We start from the raw sequence: 22,173 nt of genomic DNA, 5'->3' as shown, positions 1-22,173 counted from the left end.
TGTATGGTGGTTTCCTTATACATTCAAGCGTGGAAATAAATACTTATAAGGGTGAAAATAATGTCCTTCATTGTTAAGGCCAAATATATTTCTAAGAATTATATTAATACTTATCCTAAAAATCGTCGAATGCTGATTATTACTTAACCTCATTTAGCACCTGCCTAAATTTGTCCAAAAGAATATCAGCATGATGTTCCTGGAAAGTTAAGGAGGGTCTAAGACGAATTGAATGGTCCCCACAAGCCCCCACAATGACACCTGTAAATTCGACATACAAATTTTATGAAAATCTGAGCCTTTCATTACCTTTCAATTTAAGATTCCCCACAATATTATCCCGGAGCTTCGTATCCACTGCATTGACCGCCAAGAAAGAGCCTCTTCCTCTCGTCGAATTTAACAATTCCGAGTGTTCTTTTTCTAAAGACAAAATTCCAGATTTTAGCCGGTTTCCAGTTTTAACAACCTGATCCAGCAGATTCTGTTCCTTGACCACTTTAAGAACTGCCTCTAATAGGTAGATTTTGCCGGGATCTCCTAGCCAAGTGTTGAAGATTCTGTAAGCCTGTTTTGGCCTGCAAGCAATAATATCACTCAGCTCAGCGATAAAGGCTATATTTTTAGAAATATGAAATTTATTCTTCTACATTATTCTCTATAGTGTCTTTAGCGGGTTTCTCTCCCACCTCAGGGTCAATGCCATAATCGCGAGGATCGTCTGAAAATACGCAGAAATTCGTAAAAAATTCTAGATATTCAGCTTCTTCTGAGGTGAGTTGTTTAAGAGGAGCAGAAGCTTCGCGTCTCTGCTGCAGAGGAAGAGACCTTTTCTTCAACTCTTTGCCTTGAGTTTTCTGGTAAGCTGGCGCGAATGCTCTCTTGAGTTTATAAGTCAGTTGTTTTAGCTCGGCATATTGTTTAGCTGCCGTTTCTGCAAGACGCATCACCATCATTTGTTCAGCATAACAACCGCTTTCTAGAAGGGCCACCTGGTCTGCCGGCACCTACATAAATAAAACTATATAACCTGAATAAATTTAAAAAATCTTCAAATACTTTATCCAAAGACAACAACTCATGCCTGTACCGAGACTCGATGGCTTTCATCATATCGCCCATGCTTAAATTGGCATCATTAGGTCCTATATGAGTCTCATAAACGTCTTCCACGAAGACATGCAGGTTAAGCACTTCATCATTCATTATTAGTCCCTTGAACTCGTTTTCGATCAAATTAAAAGCGAGCTCTTGCAGGCATTTGGCCCTTTCTTCTTCCCACTTGATACCGTTTTCCAATTTGTTAAGAATCTCCTGCAAGTTCTCTATCTCTTGATCAAACATTTGTCTAGCTTGCCACATTCTGTCTCGGACTTGCCCCAAAGGCAGGGCCAGTTCTTCTGAGTGAAGAAGGGAGTTTAAATTCTGCATTTTCATGAATCTAAAGACGTCTAATAGTTGTTCCGGATCGGTGAAATATAGCTCTGGTGGATTGTCCTCTCGACATTCTTCATTAAATTGGTTTATCAGATCGCTTAATGAGATTTCTTTTTCATTGATTGATTGATATTTTTCGAAAATATTTTCTTCTACATCCTTACCATTTTCAATGCTCACTGAAGCTGAAGTGCCTTGTCGCTGATTTTTCCAGCTGAAAGGGCTAACCAAGAAGAGGAATCTTTCGTACATTTGACAATTTCTCAATTTTTCTTCCGAACTATAGAGGGATGAGCGTATTGCGCCGTATTTTTTTGCAACAACTTTGTATTCTTCATATTTATCATAAGCATCTTTAGCAGCTGTTTCAGATTCCTTCAGGAGCAGCATTGAAGATGTGTGATCTCTAAAGAGAAACTCGTCAAAAGCATTAACATATTTATTATAGTCTTCTCTGATTGAATCTATAACCTTTTGCTCTAGAAGCAAATTATCTTCAATCAGTACTATATCATCTTCACGATATCTATTAACGATTTTCGTCCTCAGAGAATCCCTCAATACGTCAATATAATTGCGTATATCTAGATGATCCGATATAGGTCTCCCTTCCACTACTTTAAAATATTCAGGTGCAATGTCCAGCACGGATTTCATGCTATCAATAGTGGGGTTTTCTACATACAATCTCTGTAATAAATTTTTGGTTTGGGGATTCTTGTAACTGAGTTTCTGCAAGCATTTTCCTGTTAACTCTTTAATTCTTACGTCATTTCTCAAAGCCTTGTTCATTACTTTATAAGCAAACTCTTCCAAATCTTTAGGATAATGAAAGGGCGAAGGCTCTTTTTCTAAATCTTTTTTATCGTGCTCATCAATTCTGTGTCCTGAGGTAAAGTAGCGTTGTTTGATTGAAATTTTAGGCTTCAGCTTTTCTTTAATTGGTATGGAAGTTTTCTTGATGGTATGCAGTTTCGATCTGGAGAATTTCAATTGGTCAGGCGGAGAGGCCTGAGAATCTTGTTTCTTGGCTAGCGTTGATGTCGTGGATTTCACTTTTTTATTATTCATATTTGAGTGTTGAAAATTGATTATAAAAAAATGTTTGAAATGATAATAATAGAAATGAGAGGAAACTATAGTATAATTATTAATAATGTTTATGGTACCTGTACATGATAAAAATGTTATATTGATCAAACATTTAGGAAAAGGAAGGTATTTCTTGATATTTTGGCGAAGAAAAAAGTTTTCTTCTGCGTATACATACCTCATTTCCAAATTGTGGTAAAATCCTCCAGTAAGCATTTTCTTGCTAAAAGTGACTATATCCGGGGGATTTTCTAGATTAAAATGTTGGTGGCACCACATTTTTCCAGTGGCTCCTGCCCCCGTTTGCACCTCATCTATTAACAACCCAGCACCGTTTCTTTTGGCCACTTTTTGTAGGCCCTTAAACAATCCTTCTTACCTACTATCCTTTGATTAAAATTGAATTACCTGGAAAAATTCCGGAGAAGCCTCATTATCTCCCCCTTCAGACTGGATGGGTTCTACGACAATCCCTGCAACTGGAACTCCTTTTTTCTTGTATTTTTGGATCAGATCCTCCACTTCCGCCAAGCATTTCTGGTCTTCAGCATTATTTTCTCTGACATTTTCTTCCAGTGGATATTTGTATCTGAAGCATTTTTATTTTCTTTTATAGAAAATAATCAAAAAGCAGCTCACCTAGGAAAATGGGCAATGGGCCAATCCAAAGAAGGCACATCCAGCTTGTGAATTGCCTTGGAATGTGTTGTGGCAAGGGTAGCCATTGTTCTACCATGAAAAGCTCCATGGAATGACAGTAAAGATAAATGGGGGCTTCCTGGTGGCTGGTTAATCATGCACGAAGAATTCTCCAATTCGCTAAAATAATTATTCTCGTTTTTGCTAAACAACAACCCTATTAGTAATACCTAAAAGAGACATCTTCTCCTCTTTCCCTAGTCCTGTAAGCTATAAACAAGGCTTTATAGGCATTTTCATTAGAGCAGGACCCGCACATCATAGTGATAACCTGCGGAAGTCCGGGGGAGACACCTAGCAGCACACTTCTCAGTTTTTGCGGCCAGTCATATCCCGGAAAAACTCCTAATGCGGGCCTATTTATTAAAGCCCGCTAAAGAAGGTTGCATTAATTGAGGATTACATAGCCGAATAAGTACCAATTTGTGGTCTTCTTTGAACACTGTTAGAAGCTCTGGATGGTTGTAACCAATGGGGATTGAGGATATTTGAGTGAATGCGTCTAGGAATACGTTGTTATCCACGTCTACCAGATAATTCCCAATGGATTTGTCGTAGTTGGCGAATAATTGCACTGAACTGCTTTGCTATAGTAAATATTGATTTTTATTAGATTTGGCTAGAAGTTATCAAAAGTCCTAATGTTACATTGATGGTGTTTAGGTCTTGTAGAAGCTGCTGAGACTTAGGTCCGGGCACTGCCGAGGTGGAAATGTGTGGCTCTTTGGGTTCTCCTGGGACCAGGGAAGTTGCGGATCGCACGCAGGATGCTACAGAGAATAAAGCAAGAATAAAACTATATAGTTATGCTGTCTGTAAAACCTACTGACCATTTTTGGCAAGGTTCTTCAATATAACGTTAAAATGTTGTCGAACCCACATTTTATGTGGCTACAAAACTTAATAAATATTACCGGGGTACTAATGATGTTTATTACACGGATACAGTAGTTCCAATAGCGTCAACGTTCGAGCCGTACTTGTTCTGTTATATAGTACCTTAAAGTGCTGGGTTTTGAATTAAACTCATTGGTTGTGTTGTTTGTACAGCAACAGGGGCGTGCTAGGAAAAAATCCGTTGAATGCAATCTGAGCGGCAGGCGAAAAAAGAATGTACCGCACTGGTCTTTCAATTCATTTGTTGATAGGTTCGGTTTAACAGTTGATTGCATTAAGCTAATAAAACACAATAAAAGTGTTTGGAATTATTTTTGCATATGCAGATAAGGGTTTAGTTGCTATTTATGTTTCAAGATCACATACACATTTAGGTGTTTGAGAAACCTTTCCATGGAGATCTATAGCGGATTTACTTGCTCCTATTTCTGAAAAAAATTATTTTCAATAACAAATTTTCTGCCTGTTTAAGTCGCTTTAGTACGTTTCCTCGAAATTAGATTTATTTGGGGCCCAAATTGATAGAATTGACCGAATTAGCAAAATTTCACTATATTTTCATGATTCAAGTATAATTTCCAAGTAAATCTCCATTATTTAGTAGCTTAAGAGAACTTTACAACCAAATTCGCTGTTTTCAAACGTTTATAGCTGTCATACGATTTTCTACAAATTTTCTAACGTACTTGAACATGTTTTCGAACCAATAACGTTTGTATACTTTATTAAGAGTGTTTTCCCAACCCAAATGCATTATCGATTTATGAACATGATTAGTTATGAACCATCTGAAAGCTCGCAGGATTCTAGGTAGACAACGTGATTTTGCATTTCATTGAATTTTTCGATGAAGAATGCATTGCCTTGTTCATATGTTTTAGCTACTTGGTCAGTTAGGTCGTCATTGTGTAATTTAGATATAATCGATTTTACTTCATCGTCTCTTTGCTGTTCTGAAAGGAACCAATTCTCGGAAATTTCTGTAAGATTTACGCGTTTTTCCTGAATTTTATTAAAAGTTGGTAAAGACTGAATAGAATAATAACAAGAAAGAACATCAACATGAGCCATACATTTTCTCTCTCTATATCAATATCAAAGGATTGTAAATAAGCCCATCAACGGTGTACCTTTGGTGTTAAATCAATCTTTGTTCGTGGTGCTTTTAAAATTATAATCAGCATATACTACAAATTTATTGTTGAATAAATAATGGCGAAAATGTTTTATAGAACTGAAAACAGCTAAGATTTCTAATTCATATGAATGATGTTTTGACTCACGTGGGAAAGTTCTCTTACTATAATACTCGACTATTTTTCTTTGTTTTGAATTTTCTGTAATAAAATAGTACCATTGTTGGAGTCTTCAGGGAAAGACGTTCTGACACCAGGTACTATTTTACACGTGGATACCACCACGAAAAATCAGGGTGATGATCCAGAACAAACACTACCGTTAACGTCAACAAAGTCTATAATTAGAATCAATTATGACTTTATCTATAGATAGGCGTTCGAATATCAAGTTAGAATATTATTCGAGTTTGGAGGAATTGTGAATCTAACTTTACATCTCGAGTTCCACTCTAATTCTACTCAAAAAAGAGACCTGGGAAAATGAGCAGAATTTGGTATCTGCCCATTCTGTTCTGATTGACCAATCAGAACACGGATTAGGTAGGTTTCCATGAATTTAGGATTTTTAGATTAAATGAAAAGAAACAGACCTTAAAAGGTTTTTGCAATTAACATCTTAACATATCCACTCTGCGAAGAACCAAATTACTGATGACGACTGATGAGTGGCGACAGAGTCACGATGTGTTAAGAGTGCTTGAGAATTTTTTACCTATTGGTTCTCACGGTCAAACCAGAACATCCCTCAAGTTGAGTGATTTATATATGTTGGTTATCCGTTAGATTTGAAAAATGCATAACAGGTGGTGTTTTGGATGGGTATCCAACACCATTGTCCATTGTCCATTGTCCACATGCCCATTAGAACTAGCGTCCGTGTGTAACTATGGGGTAGTTAAGATTAAAAATCATCAAGAAAGGTTTATCTGTAAAAATTGAGATGATTTCTCGTCGTAGTTCTTTGTGACCTCGTTCCCACGTAAAACTATTGTTTTTCCAAGTTAAAGAATATAGCAATTTCATAATTAATGAGAACTTAGGGATTATTGAAATAGCGTAAGCTCTTGAACAAAAAAAAAAGTTTATGTATGTTTCTTCGTCTTTGATGAGAAGATCACCAACGCAGCTGTGAGATTAAGCCAACTGCTGAGTGGCCATTTATGATTATAGAAAAACCGTTTTTTGGATAACCGACAAAATGAGTTCAGTTCGGCATTAAACATCTTAACGAAAACCTCTTGATCGATTTTTTCGTTCTACCTCCATCACAATTCTTCACCCTTCCAACCTAATAATTCCAATAGGGATAAATTGTCTGAAATAAGATGCAAGTCCAATAAATTGTTTGACCTGAGTAACAGTTTGAGGAGAGGGTAGATTAACCGATGCCTTAATTTTATGAGGGTTAGGGCTAATTTTACCTACTTCAACTTCATATCCAATATATTCAATTTTAGTTTTGAGATAAGAGCATTTGTCCACATTAAATAAAAATCCCCCTTTTGTAAGAATTTCAAGTATGCTTTGTAATCTCTCAATTGGCTCATTAATAGTGTAATGTGCCGGGTTGGAAAAACTATACGCGAGTCAAAAATATAACACTTAATTAACTTCTCGATGATACAAGAGCAGAAGCGAGGCGTAAAGACCCTTTTATGTAAGTGTCTGTGAAGATGAGTCGTGAAGGTTTCTGCTGGACTTGAGCTTGACTGCTTGACTGACTTACTGACTTTGTAGACGTACCCTATTTATATATATGATATCTACATGGACTTTACCAAAGTACATTAATAAGGGTAGTTTGAACCCTGAACAGTACTGAGACTTTGAGTCTCAGCTTAATTACAATTTGATGGGTTAGTTATATCAGACAAAGGAATTTGTGTTTCTACGTAAACATACATTCTAATTAAGTTCTAATATTGTCCTTAGGTTTCCATGAGAAAATAATATAAGTGACAATGTAAGAGGTCAATACATATATAATACAATAATACATATGCGTAACCTGGGGTGCTTTACAATAGCAGAAGCAACAATCAGTATGTCATCCATATAAACGATGACATGTGAGTATGTAAGATCATCTAACGCTTTCATAACCACCCGTTGGAAAGAGGGAGCATTTTACAACCCAAATGGCATAAGTAAGAACTCGTATTGACCATCAAGTATTACGAATGCTGTGTCATATACCCTCTTATCCCAGAAACCATGAATCTTTTTCCACGCTTAAGTTCTCATAGGAATAGTATTTATCATAGAACAAATAGATTATCGACAAACTGCCCTTTTATCTGTACACATACTATATGTAATTAACTTTGCCCTTTCATCTGAATAATTGATTTCGACTAAAGCCTCAAGTCTTCAACTAGCTGTTCCTAACAGTGTAATTTAGATATGTCACCCCATACATATATGTAAGAAAAATATTTCCTTCTTAGGAAAAAAAAAATTAAAAAAACACAAATTTAAGCAAGACTTCTTTATTCGACCAAGATTGGGAGTAGAATGCCCCCTCCATACAAGATGTCGGAGTCATCCCTGCGCATCTGTTTATCTTCAAAAAAATAATCGCTAAACCTTCCACATTCTTCCCACGCTTACATCCCTTAGTCATTCTCTTCACACCCCCATATGATAAACAGACCCTCTTTATCTTTTAAGCCAACGATCTACTTTAACTAGTACAAGCTTAGCCAATCTCCAATGGGCACTCATAGGTGTCTGTGACATACCACATATGCCCAAAGATAAGACGTAGCTCCATCTTTGTAAGAAAACAGGTTTATTACTCTTGCCTTAAATGAATTAATAACCAACCCCGTATCACTTTCTTTATGAAAGCTCACATATACGTATAAGTATCTTAAGCACATTAGAATAATATACACAGTTCTTACAAAGATCATACATCTTCCGAACATTCATTAAAGTTTTGAACCACTGTAACAAAATAAAGAGTTGTTAGTGAATTAGTGAGTCGTTTCAATTCTGACAAATCAACGTCGTGGGGTCGACCACGTATAAAACGCCGGCTGGTGTCACAACAGCTGTAGGTTCGATTGAATTGGGATGAATAGGTATTTGATGAAAACCACTCGCCATATGTAAGCAAGTAAAATATTTTGAATCCTGAAGTCGAGCAATTTGATCGGAAATCAAATGTAGAGGACATTTATCAGTTACAGTTATTAAGGTTCCTTCGATAAACGAAACCTCGAAAACAACAATTTGGTTTACGAAAGTGGATTGTATTAATTTCACTAATTTAAATAATGACAAAATGTTGATCTAAGTATGAAGAGGGAGTTTGCTTAGTTGGGAAGATTACGAGCTATATTTACTATCACATGTCTAGAGCGAGCACTAGTCAAAGAGGAGGAAAACTACTACGCTCATCCCTTTAGTACTAAACCTGAGGAGCTCCAACCAGGGGCGCACCACTACCAGGAGTCCTTACGAGCTATGATCGCACCTGATGTCATAAATCGCCGCCATCGGGTGAATACCTATACAAGTTGCTTTTATTGAAATATTACCAATTCGCCGAATTGCAGATCGCGGCATGGTCCAATTTAGAAAGTATCGATATACGAGTATATGGGTGTAACTTCAGGCATGAAAGTACGAATAAATTAACTAAGCAAACTACACTAAAAACAATAACCTAAAGTCCTTAACAACAGTATTAGCATTGAGTCTACGCAAAGGTGATCAGAATCGTTTTTCCTTTTAATAAGTAACATAGGGCTCGCAAAAGGTACCAAACTAGAACAGATAATGCCATATTTTTGTAGTTCGTTAATCTTGTTTCTCGCTATTCCTCTTTCAGGCTAAGTTTCAGGCTCTTTCAGGGCTAAGTCGATAAGGACGTTTCTGTACAGTTTTATTAGAATCATTAAGACGTATTTCAAGCTGACCAGTAATAACGCGTGTATGCCGAAATCCGTTTATAAAGTATTCCGAAAATTTTGCTAGGACACTTAATAATCAATCCTTTTCTTCGCCCATCAATCCCGTATCGACGTTACTGATGTTTAATTCTTTAATCTCTAAAATATTATTAATTTTACTTTTAGAGATAGTGAAACTGTCCTGCGTAATGCTAACATTAAAGCCTTGACCAATAAGGTCCCGACCTATCATTACATCATATTTTAAATAATCATCTGGAATAACATGAAATGAAATTTCCAAAAAGAAATAATCTATTTGTACCTGAGTTAGTATCCATAAAGTACTGTTAATGTTAGTATTACCTTTACCTTTTAAAACTACCAAGTTACTATGTCGTTTTCCCGAAAATTTTGAAGCTACAGATTCTTTTATCAGAGAACATTCAGCACCAAAATCAAAATAAAATGTATACGACTTACTAGATTGTACAAGCTTGCCAATTGGCTCTACCATACTGCAAACATTAACTCGCTTTTCGCTAAATACGTTTTTAGGATACACTGTAGAAGTATGGCCTACGTCTCCACACTTGAAGCAGGTCGCTTTTCCTTTTGTCGTTGAGGCACCATCAGTCAATCCCTTGTTGTTCGAAGGTAATTTTAATTTGCCTTTCTTTATTTTACACTCTGCCATTTTATGCCAAAGTTTCCCACAAGAATCGCACTTGGGCCTCGTTATGCAATAAAGATCCAACCAGCATTATAATCGTTCTGAGTTATTTAAGAAAAACAATCTATTTTTTTATCAAAAATCATTTATTATCAAAACATTGAATATATGAATGAAATGAATTTTTTAATAAATTATATTAACAAAACTAATATTCTAATAAAAAAAATTTAATTAAATTGAACTAAATGTAACTCAAAGAAAAAACAGTTGATTCTTTGTTGCTTAATCAGAATTAAGATATTTCTTGTGATTGCAGTTCAAAGTCAATATTGCCATTGTACCCATGGATATCTTTTTCTATTGTTCCGTTGCCAATGATATTTGTATAAAATGGATGGTCTGCTACCGGAATCAGATGCATATAGCTTTTAATATCCTTTAATTTTAATTTGGCAACTGGTTTACCGTCTGGCCACAGTTGTTCTAGGAAGTTAGAAAAATAATATAGTAAACGCGAAACTAAAAGTCTTCACGTCATTAAAATTCTGTCACACTGCCCTACGCTGTTGCCAGACTTCCGAACAAATCTTTGAGGCGATATACATATAATTTGTTTCAGGACAGTCAATAGTAAGATTTAATTTAAAAAAAATTTTAATTATTTACAACATAAAACCTTCTAAAGAAAGGAAAATATAAGAGCAAAAATAGACACATGGTTTGGCGATTGATGGCAACCCTGTCGGTTTAAAATTTTTCTAGTGGCTATGTTTACATCTCAGTGGAATTTTTGAATTTTAGCTAAATGACGTCACATCCAAATTTCTGACTATCTTATTATATTTATGTTTATATTTTATTTATATTTTATTAAATATGTACCTATATGACCATATTCATTATATTTTTAATAATTAATACGTTTTATCTTCAAATGATAATGATAACTAAATAAGTTAGACACATATTGCTTCCGAGATAAACATAATCAATGTGGCCATTTTATTTCGTCATAGATGACGTGCGAGACTTTTAATTTGGCGTTTACTATACTTATTTGCATCTGGTTGTCTTTCTTTTCCTTTTTTTATGTTTATTTCTTTGTATTCTTCAATGTTGTTATGGCTTGTCTTTACATAAATTCTATGATTTTTTCTTTAATAACCTTGATAACTTTAATATCTAGCTAATTAATTTTTTCTGAAAAGCAACTTTTTTCTATTGAGAATTTCTTTTTCTAGTTTACGGGTGCTAATAAAGTCTTCTTTTTTCATTTTAGCAACATTAATAGGACGCTTTTTTCTGCAAGTTTTCATAATATGCATTTAATCCTGAGGAGAAAAGATTTTATTTTGTTTCTTGATAGCACATTCGACGTCACCAAAGTCACCATCATTAGGTAAAAAACTATGACCGAATGCTACAAATTTTAAAATAATAGTTTTTATGTGTACAGATTTCACAAGAATGCATTTTAAAAGTAGAACCATTTTAATATTACGATTCTGACCGCCGCATGAATTACTCCACAGAATCAAAGTTTCTACAGTTTCAGGAATGTTTCCTTCAACAATGTACTTTTTTAAACAGGAGCCTACTTCCTGGGTATCTCTGCCTGCTCTTCTTTCAGTCCATTTATGAAAAATAAATTTTTCTGTACTTTCTCCATAAATTCCACAATTATACAACCATAACTGTCTTTTATAGAAAATAATATTTCTACTTAATCTAGGCAATGGAAGTGTTTTCTGCTTGTCAAAAGTGATTGTCTCGGTTTTTTCATCGCCCGCTGCTGTCCTGAGGTTATCATTTATTATTTTTCTAGCCATTTCTGCTTTCTTTAAGTGCATATTGTGTTCAGCAAAAATTTGGTTCTTTTCTTCTCCTTCAGCTAAAGCATGAATTATCATCTCGTAAATGTCGCATTTGTTGCATATGTCCTTTTTAGACTTTTCTATTCTTAAATTAAACTCTGTTAAAAAGATCTTTTTTACGATGAAAAACTAATAGTTTTCTCATTTTTATTTTTATACAGGTCATATATTATTGGTAATGTAGTACCTTCTTCTAAAAACTCTTGATCTTCTTTTTGTGTCCTACAGTAAAGAGACTTATATCGTGGGAATTTGTTTATATGCGTAAAAACAATATACCATATTTCTACTTCATTGATATTTTATTTTGCCCACCACTTATACCACGCTGATACTATTAAAGTTCTTGCTTTCATAAGGGTAGTATTGATTCGTTTTGTTGACACTTGCAAAGTTCTAACAAACATGTTTTTGCAAACTGCTATTTGTTTTATATTAAATTGTCTTGAGAATTGACGCTTTTGAGAGTTAACTGCATTGACCGTTTTTCTTTTTACTGGCTATTCTTTTACACATGTTGTTATGAACGCAGTTTGCACATTATAATCTGCTAAGTTTCAGTAATGATTGAAAAAGATCCGCCGATCTTCCACAGATAATCTTTTATGGCATTTTTTAGCACATTTACATACAAATTCAACAAATTCTTTTGGCTTCATAAGTTTTCCTTTTGCTGAGTAATATTCCTTATTGCTGTTAGTATTAATTTTTCTTGTTTTTCTGCTGTGTTCCGGATATTTCCTTTTTCTTCCTATCCTATATCGCCCTTTCAAAGAATTGTCTTCCGTATCTGTGTCTCATGAAACATCTCCAGAATCAGGCTGGTAGATTTTGCCCTCAATGGAATCATCAGAATCTTCATCAAGAACAATGCTATTTTTCGGCACATTTTTTTCTGCTTCCATATCTACTGTTACTGTATTAACGTTTTCCGTTCTTAAAAATATGGACGTACTATGTTAAAAAAAGTACCTACTTAGTATACTGTACGAGCTCTAATATATAACAAAATGTTGAGACAAGCTTTGATTTTGGAAATAATACTCTGGCTTATTCAAACGACTCAAATATTTTATTTTTTTACTTAAACATTGATAGAATTATATATTAAAGTCTATTTTTAAAAAAATTCATGGTCTAATACGGTAAATACTAATAATTACAGCATATTTTATGTCACAACATCCAAATTCACTGACAACTAAATGTTGGGACAAACAAGAAAAATTTGGGTCTATATCACCCTAACAAAAATTAATCATTTCTTTTTTGAAAAAAAATGACTTCTTTGATATTGTAATGCGTGATTCTTTTAAAAAAATTCCGGATAAAAAAAAAAATTATTTTTCATTATTTTTCATATTGTAAGTATCTGCAAGCTTTCGGAACCGTGGAATGAATTGGGGTGCTAGGTGGAGTAAAATAAATCAAAAATATAATTAGATAATGAATAAATCATATAATGAAACTAACCTAACCTAACCTAACCGTAACCAATCTTACCCAAATAAAAATAAACTATCATAATTGGAAAAAGGTTTAAATACCTATTGAATGATGATTAAAAATAATTTTTTTATTGCTTATTATTTTCATTTGTGCAAGAATGGTTTGGTTATAGTTAGGTAAGTCTAAGTTAGTTTCATTACATGATTTAAGGAATTCCCAGCGTTTAGCGTCCACCATCTCCAGATGGGGACTACTTTTTGATTGAAATTTCCAGCAGTGTTCTTTGTCGTATCTACATAATGTCGATCTAATTTAAGTGCCTCTCAGCCGGCATGGCCAATGAAGGTCCCATCTGCTATTCATCTGGATGTTGCGTTTTAATACGATGAGTAACCGGGAAGCCGACAACTGCTTCCTAAGTTCCTAAGTAAGGGGTGCGTCTATGAGCGCCCACCTTAAGCTTTAGTATTTAAGATTTAGAAATTTAGAAATCCTTCTCTCATGTCTCATCTCCCAGTGTATCAACATTACTACCAAGACACTGAGTTCTTCAGCTACGTCACGCGCCTTCTTCCGACTTATAACAACTACTCCGGGCATTAATTATTAAGTTAGTTAAGTGCATTACTTTCGTATATTGTTTAGTAGCACAATAAATGAATTGTAAAGTACTCACGAGTTCACTGTTCGCGTAATCACATAAAATACATTCATCAAACGAGGAACGAACCCCCTAATCTGAACAGTTGACATCTTGATAAATTATCCAAAGTACCACCGCAATTTTCATCTCCCGAATCCTCATCGGTTAGAATAGCCGAATCAGGTGGTTCAATAAATATATCATCTGCGTCGTCATTTAAAGCAATTTCGATAGCTTCTTAAACAGTTAACCCTCTCCTTAAATAATTTTATAATATTAAAAAGACGATGCGGCAACCGGTGCGTGAATGATCACAGCGGGGAATTACCTCAGGAAGAATTACCTCTTCGAGGAATCACCGTGCAAGCGAAAAAGAATAGATAGGAACGAACTGAGTAGAAAATAGAGAAGCGGTGTGGAAGGTGGTTGTATTTGAGAGTTAGAGTAATAAGTTTGTTAGATCTTGTTAACGGGTTGTTCTTATTAAATGAGCTTGAGAATCCTGTGAAGTGTATGAATGCTTAGAGGGGTACCACAGACGACACCAAACCACCCAGAGTTGCCATATGACAACGTCCGAGAAAAAGTACGAGTGAAATAGGGTGTGTCGATTCTAATTTTACGTTGAACATACAGAAACAAGAATTGAAGCTTATTTAGCAAGCTACTGAAGGTAAAACGTAAATTCAATATATTACAAAGATTTCGTATTCATTCAAATGTAGGCTCGACCATATTTTTATCGTTCAAAACAATCGCACCGATTCAAAACGCTCAAATTCACAAAGAAAACAAAAATAAACTGAACAGCGGTGATTCCCGTACGTAGTAAAGGGTAATTATACATGCTGTGGTTCCATTTTGTGATCAGAGGCTAAAATAGGGCTATAATAGGGAATAAACAATTACTTTTCAAGTGTTGCCGTATGGCAACAATAGGCGCTTAAGGGGTAAACAACTAAAAATACAACTTTTTTGTTTCTTGAATTTTTTTCGCACTAAGTTGTAGTGAGGAGAAGTGGGACGAATAGTTTACAAAAGTATTATTATCGTTAGTTATTGTTAGTATTACCAAGTAGCATAAATTCGAGGAGCGAGGTTGATTTTTTTACAAAAGGTCATCGTGCACACATAATTTTTAGTGTCCATATGTTAAGTCCAGTGACTATTGTTAATGGGGAGGAACGGGTGTCATTCCCAATCGATCGGATTCCACACCCTTTCGAATGAAACAATATTGATCCGTTTTGGTTTGGTGAGAGAGTTCATTAAGATCTTTAACAAAAAATTGAATAATTTATCACGTTTTATCACTTCTACGCAGGTTGACGATCGCTATTTTTCCGATTTCTCGATGACAAATATATCCTTGGAGTAGCGGAGTCCTTGTATTTTATAAGTGGCTTCATTTGCTTTTCCTTGGTCGTCCTTGAGAAGAAGGAGTAAGTTTCTAATGATTTGAACAGATGATGGAACGTTTGTATGCCACACTGGATTGCCATTTCTTTCTGGTAGAAGTCGTTATTATTAGGACATAGATAAAAACCATATACCTGTATAACTACGGATACTATTTATCAGAAGCAACTACTTAACTGTTGCATATACCGGGTGATTCAAGAAGGTAGCTGGCCCTTATAACTTTTTCGTATTTAAACTTAGAAAGTTGGAATTTAAAGGGAAGTTGTATGAGAATAGAGTCGATTGATTGACATTAATGACGTTTATCTAGCATTTCCTAGTTTAACCGGAAATTACCTCAACTTTCGATTTTTAAATATAATACTCTATACATTTTTTCTTTTTTGGAATCTAGAAATCATTTTTAGTCTAAAAATATGTCATATAAAAAAAAATCTTTTTGTTGTTTTTTATATCGAGCAACGCCACTGAGGTATACGTATTAGGCACAGTTTTTAGGTTAGAATTATAATATATTAGTTTATAGAATTATAGAATTTTAATAAAAATACCAATTTGTCATTTTATTGAATACTTTATATTACTACTTACTACTATTACTATTAACTATCAGTTATTACCAATTGGTATATATTGCAAGAGCCAAGTGGGATGAGTGGATTTCCCTACAGTTGGCTATTACGAGCACATACTTTTTTTTCATCTAAATGCTCCAAGCACATTGGTTGTGTATTGTTCATTGATGGCTCTGACTGAAATGCCCAGTCGACCGACACGATGTTAATTAGTTCGGGCTTAGCCACAGAATTTCTTCCAGGAAATTCTTCAAACCACCACCTTTAAAATGTATCAAACCACATTCGCACAATTTGTCCAAAATAATCCCACGAATTTCTTCATGACACACCCTGTAGAGTAGCGCAGTTCGTGTACTCTGTAGGTAGCTTGGTTTACTTTTCTTTTGTCGTCAGCCAAGAGGGATAAATAACTGCGAAATAATTTAAATATGTAGTGACTGGTCTTTACGCCGTTTTCGATGACCAGTTCACTAAGGTGAAATTCGTCATCAGGGCCTAAGTAAAAGCTCTGAACATCAACTACAATGGTCTTCATTTTTGGAAAATGTCGTCTTGGACTAATGTTTGCACTTATTATAACTGACTGTTTGACGCATATAGTAGGTATATGTACATACATACAGATGCGAGCAAAAAAATAGCGTCACTTACTTTTCGTTCATTTGTTTAATAATTAGGAAAAACCCAAGTAAGGTAAGGAAGTTTCGACGTTTGAATTAGCTCCAGGTAGGTTTCTAAGTATATCCAGAGAAGTTTTTATCCTTATAAAAGCTTTGAGTAATTTATAAATTAAATATTTCTGTTGAACTGTTTTTTTTGCTGTAAAACACTTTGAAGTTTGTAAAGTGAATTTTGTCGAAATTTTTGAAATTTTCTTAACATTTTTTTGGTAAGTACTCTACTATTCTTTGAACTAATATTCGGTACTTAATAGTGTAATTTTCTTAGTATCTATTATAAAAAATGGGTCATGGCAAGCATTGTACGCCTCCACAAAGAAGGTTAATTCGAAAGTTGAAAAACGAAGGATATTCATTAAGTGCAATTTCGAAAATTATTGGATGTTCTTTAAAAATGGTTTAAAATGCCATGAAGGACTTTCCGGAACAAGAAAATAGAGGAAGGCCCAGGAAAACCATCTCAAACGCAGATCGCATCATAATTAGAACATCGAAGCGGAATCCATTTATGAATGTTTAAGGGATTCTTACAGAAATAAATTTGAATGTGAGCGTGTGAACAGTTCGCAAAAGGTTACGCGAACAAAATTTAGTTGCTAGAAGTCCGCGTCAAGTGCCCTTGTTAAAAAAAAAAAATTTTAAAACAGGATAAAATTTGCTCGAGATCACCTAAAATGGACTGGAGAAGATCGGAAAAAATAGCTCAACATACTGTGGAGCGATAAAAGTAAAATTATGCTTTATTCTTCAGACCATTCTGGGCTAGTTAGGAGGTCCCCAGGTACTGCCTACGACCCTAAGTACATGAAAAATATAATTAAGCATGGGGGTGGAAATATTAAGATCTGGGGATGTTTTTCGTGGAATGGTGTTGGTCCCCTTGTGAAAATCGATGGGATTTTAACAAAAGAGTTTTTGGAATTATGGTGGACCACATGCTTCCGTATGCTGAGGACAATATGCCTATTCGATGGGGTTATCAACAGGACAACGATCCTAAACATATAGCGAACATTGTCAAAAAATGGTGGTTCACCGAAAGTTCCACCAATGTTATGAGTTGACCTGCACAATCCTCAGATCTGAATCCAATCAAAAACCTTTGGCAATACCTTAAACAGCAGGTTAAGGTCCTAAAACCGACTAATTTAAAAGATTTGTGGGCCATCACTCAAGAAAAATGGTATTGAATTCCTGTAGAGTACTGTCAACGACTGATCGCCTCTATACCTAATCGTTGTCAAGCAGTTTTAAATGCATAAGGGCATACAATCAAATATTGAATGTACATTTTTATAAATACATTAAAAAAATTAGAATTATTTGTTGTAAATTTAATTATTTAAAGTATGAAGTAGAGAACCTTAATTTCCAAATAAAGCTGTTTTTATGTTTTCTTCTAACTTTCCTTAATACAGTAGACACTCGATACCGTGAACAAAATAAAACAACGCACGTTCACGTTAGCGATTTATTTATGTAATCAGGGGTTAATCTAAATAGAGTGGAAAACAGATTATTGGGTGACAAAAAAGTCTGAAATTTGAGTTTGCTTCGTAGGATTTGTAATTTTTTGCACAAGGGCTGTTTCTCTTAGTCTTTTTGAAACTATGAGGTCTGTGAAGTCCACACCACTATATTCTGTCCACTGGATTGCAGTATTTAATGCAGTTATAGCGCTGTCCAGTGACACTTTACTTGACATTTTTTCAAAATTCTCGACTACATGAACTTCACATTCTTCGTCAGCATCATACCATTCCAATACATCAGTTTCCTTGAATGTAGCCTACAAATATACATAAATTACATATGTAATAACAGATTTAAATTGTAAAGATAAATCCCTTATTTGTGGTGCTAGTGTATTTAGAAGATCACAGGATTTGGAGATTAAGCCTGCCTTATCATCGTCCCATCGACGTTTTAAAACAGAAAGAGGTAATTCATCATCGTCATTCTCGGACATTTCAGTGTTCTCTAAAATATGTCTCCAACATTTTGCAATAATTTGTGAATCGAATCGATTCCATGCAGCCGTTAAGTTGACAACAGCTTCCTTAATATTCAAGTTTTTCAATGTATCAGTGATGTTTGAATTACTTGCTATAACATCGGCAAGAAGGCTATTCCTGTAAAATAATTTTGATCCATAGGTTGGATAAGAGGCGTAACGTTAGGTGGAAGAAACATTGTTACTATCTGTCCATCTTCGCTCTTTAATTCTTCTTCGTTTGAATGAGATGGCGCGTTATCTAGCAGAAGTAAGGCTTTTATTGGGAGCACTTTATTTGACAAAAAACGTGTAACCTATAAAGGAATACGTAAATTTATGCTACGATTTCAAGAAAAATACACAACAAAATTTACCTGAAGTACAAAGGAATGATGGAACCATTTTAAAAAAATCCACACACGGCAGTCATCCACGCTGTCTTGGAGTGTTCATAATAAAGAGGGCAAGTAAAGTTTTTAAATGACCTTAGATTGGCAGCCTTACCGATAACTAATGGTTTTACTTTATGTCTTCTAGTAGCATTTGTGCAAACTGTTGTTATTCGTTGTTTTTCAGTATTTCAATGTTTTGTCCGGTAGAAGTTTCCAGTATAAGCCCGTTTCGTCAACATTATAAAGTTGATCTAATTTTATTTTATTTTTAACTGCCTTTTGAAAGGGTCAATAAGTTCCGGTTGGGAAGAAAGTTTTTCCCCAGAAATTTTTAAAAACCGAATTCCAAATCTTTTTTTAAACCTCTGTAGCCATCCCTCACTAGCCGTAAATTCCTTATCAGTTTCCTTTATTTTAGAATGTATGGATTTGGCTTTTTGCTTTATCATTTCTCCGCTTACGACAAAATTTTTATTTCATTGATTTAGAAACTATTTGTATAGCTGTTTTTCCATTTGTAGTAATCCAGACTCTTTAAGTGTTTTTTTTTTACTTGATCCAACATATGTATCTGTTATTACTCTTAAAATGGTTTCTTTTCTTTGCTTATTTTGCAGATCGTTGATTCAGCTATATTGTATTTTCTGGATAAATTTGAAACACTTGCACCTTTACTTAGCTCCTGAATTACAAGAGATTTTTCATGGAGAGTTAAACACTTTGGTTTTTTCAGCGACATTACATATAACAACACGTATTCACTAAACCTTTCGACAACCGTTCAAAAGCAACAGGCAAATGTTGTAATGCAAAAAATGAAACTACAAAGTAAAACTGGGGAAATGCCGGGCACGACCCGGGGTCGGGCAGCCCCGCATTGAGCACGACTGCCATTGAGTCCCCAGAAGTAGTTCCCCCGGTAACGGAAATCATTTGTTCACGTTATCCGGAGGTTTACGTTATCCGATGTTCACAGTATCGAGTGTTTACTGTATTTTCTTTAATATACGACAGACCGACGTCAAATTACTTGTAGATAGTTCTTAAAAGTTTTTAAAGAACGTGTTGTATTTATAATTTCAATCATCTCAACTGGAAGAAAAATATTCTACTTGAAGCTGCAAGTGCATAGGTGAAGCTATTTTTTTGCTCGCATCTGTATATGTTTTGAGATCTCCTTCGGGAGAGGGGTGTACGATTTAGCGATAAGAGGTATATGTTGCTAACCTCTCATGAAATCCATGAAATCATTTTATACAAAGTAGCATACAACATTGCATTGTTCAAAAAAGTATACTATATTACAAACATTCTTTTAATGCATTATAATTAATATATAACATTTGCTCCTTTAAGTTTTTCGATGATAATAATTTCATTATCATGAGATGTATTTCCCGCCTCTTTTGATGTAAATAATAATCGTAATCTGCTTACTAATTAATTCACGTTATCTCAGTAAACATATTGTATAAGTTTGAAATTATATCTTAAGTCTAAATTGCCACCTCCTTTTTTAAGTTGTGACTGCTTAGATCTATCTACATATATGTTTTAATAACTTCCGTGGTATATGTATACAATGCTTTCATTTCAAAACGAAGCACCCTAAACAACTCTTGAATTATTTATTGTTTTAAAATTTCCAAAAACACATCAATTGAGATGTCGAGGGGGAAACTTTTTGAGCTTATGTCCAATCCCCTATCTTCATCCCCTCGAGCAGGGAGCGATTCACCTCTAAAATCTTAAATGGAATGGGAGCTCGAGTGATACCTCATTTTAAAGGGCATGCAAAGACCTTTTCATCTACGAAGTTTCAGCTCATTCTGTTTAGTCATTCCAAAATGATAGCCACTTGAATTTTGCAATTTTTACAACGAAAAAATTATTTTATCAAATGTTCAAAATGCGACCCGTTATTTTCGAAACAATAATAAAGTCTATTTTCAAACTCTTTGCGAACATTAATGAAAGTTTGTCTGGTAATACCTCTGCATTCCAGTGTTATTCTGTTTTTCAGTTCTTAAATACTTTCAATTGGAGTTCTATACACTTTAGATTTTAAGTAACCCCAAAGGAAAAAGTCGAGGGGAGTAAGATCTGGAGATCTTGCTGGCCAATCTATTGCTCCTCGATGATCGATCTATTTTCTAGGAAACCTTTCATTAAGCCATTTTCTCACTGCTAAAGTATAATGAGGGGGACGTTAAAATAGTACTAAGTAGTCCTAAAAACTAATGTTTGTTGCTTTGATATCAACAGAATGCAAGGCATTTGACATTTCTTTAGGGTTATTGTCTCGAAAATAACGGGTCGCATTTTGAACATTTGATAAAATATTCAAGAACTGAAAAACAGAATAACACTGGAATGCAGAAGTATTACCAGACAAACTTTCATTAATGTTCGCAAAGAATTTGAAAATAGACCCATTATAGTCTCGAAAATAACAGGTCGCATTTTGAACATTTTATCAAATAATTTTTTCGTTGTAAAAATCGCAAAATTCAAGTGGCTGCCATTTTGGAATGGCTAAACAGAATGAGCTGAAACTTCGTAGATGAAAAGGTCTTTGCATGCCCTTTAAAATAAGGTATCACTCGAGCCCCCATTCCATTGAAGATTTTAGGGGTGAGTCGCCTCCTGCTCAAAGGGATGAAAATAAGGAATTGGACATAAGCTCAAAAAGTTTCCCCTTCGACACCTCAATTGACGTATTTTTCGAAATTTTAAAACAATAGATAATTCAAGAGTTGTTTAGGGTGGTTCGTTTTGAAGTGAAAACACTATGTATACGACGGCCGTTTGATAAGTCAGTGACTTTTTGAATAAAAGATATTTTTTTCGACCAAAAAACATTTTATTTTTCAACATAGTCTCCTTTTAGCTCAATACATTTAGTCAGCGTTTTTCCTATTTTTATATCTCTTTCAAATAATAGGTTTTATCAAGGTCCTCAAAATAGGCGTTTGTTTCAGCGATGACCTCTTCATTCGACCCAAATCTCTTATCGTTCAGCCATTTCTTCAGGTTTGGAAAAAGGAAATAGTCGCAGCGGGCTAAATTTGGAGAATATGCTTGATGGGGTAGCAGTTCGTAGCCTACTTTATGGATTTTTGCCATGGCGACTACACACGTGTGCACTCGTGTATTGTTTTGATGGAACGGCACTTTTTTTCGTCAAATGTGGTCGTTTTTGCTTCAATTCAATATCGAATCCGTCCAAAAACTCTGAATAATATTTACCAATGATCGTTTAATACCTTTCAAGGTAAATAATGTGAATGACACCGCATG

General features: G+C 34.7%; 2 protein-coding genes across 2 annotated transcripts; both read right to left on the bottom strand.

Annotated features, from left to right (window-relative positions):
• Positions 1 to 60: 60 nt before the first annotated feature.
• Gabat (4-aminobutyrate aminotransferase) lies at positions 61 to 4,212 on the bottom strand. Its single transcript, XM_066395698.1, has 9 exons — positions 4,059 to 4,212; positions 3,877 to 3,998; positions 3,648 to 3,815; positions 3,399 to 3,601; positions 3,169 to 3,348; positions 2,938 to 3,118; positions 2,708 to 2,889; positions 310 to 578; positions 61 to 261 (listed from the first exon to the last, which is right to left on the bottom strand). Exons 1-9 carry the CDS (start codon positions 4,108 to 4,110, stop codon positions 140 to 142), a joined length of 1,479 nt encoding a protein of 492 aa, XP_066251795.1. The 5' UTR covers positions 4,111 to 4,212; the 3' UTR covers positions 61 to 139.
• On the bottom strand, positions 618 to 2,593 carry LOC136412583 (cilia- and flagella-associated protein 100-like). The gene is made up of 2 exons (XM_066395683.1): positions 1,060 to 2,593; positions 618 to 1,007 (listed from the first exon to the last, which is right to left on the bottom strand). Exons 1-2 carry the CDS (start codon positions 2,506 to 2,508, stop codon positions 639 to 641), a joined length of 1,818 nt encoding a protein of 605 aa, XP_066251780.1. The 5' UTR covers positions 2,509 to 2,593; the 3' UTR covers positions 618 to 638.
• Positions 4,213 to 22,173: the final 17,961 nt, after the last annotated feature.

Source organism: Euwallacea similis, chromosome 12, assembly GCF_039881205.1.
Source record: "Euwallacea similis isolate ESF13 chromosome 12, ESF131.1, whole genome shotgun sequence".
NCBI classification, from domain to species: domain Eukaryota; kingdom Metazoa; phylum Arthropoda; class Insecta; order Coleoptera; family Curculionidae; genus Euwallacea; species Euwallacea similis.
The sequence above is the reverse complement of the archived record's forward strand: the minus strand, read 5'-3'. Positions and strand labels throughout refer to the sequence as shown.

Bases quoted from the DNA above. Each gene is read 5' to 3' on its own strand.
- Gabat (XM_066395698.1), bottom strand. From the start codon at position 4,110: ATGTGGGTTCGACAACATTTTAACGTTATATTGAAGAACCTTGCCAAA. The intron at 3,999-4,058 runs GTCAGTAGGTTT...TATTCTCTGTAG, and splicing joins GAAGAACCTTGCCAAAAATG to CATCCTGCGTGCGATCCGCA. The intron at 2,890-2,937 runs GTAATTCAATTT...GGATTGTTTAAG, and splicing joins CTTCTCCGGAATTTTTCCAG to GGCCTACAAAAAGTGGCCAA.
- LOC136412583 (XM_066395683.1), bottom strand. From the start codon at position 2,508: ATGAATAATAAAAAAGTGAAATCCACGACATCAACGCTAGCCAAGAAA. The intron at 1,008-1,059 runs GTATTTGAAGAT...TTATTTATGTAG, and splicing joins AGTTGTTGTCTTTGGATAAA to GTGCCGGCAGACCAGGTGGC.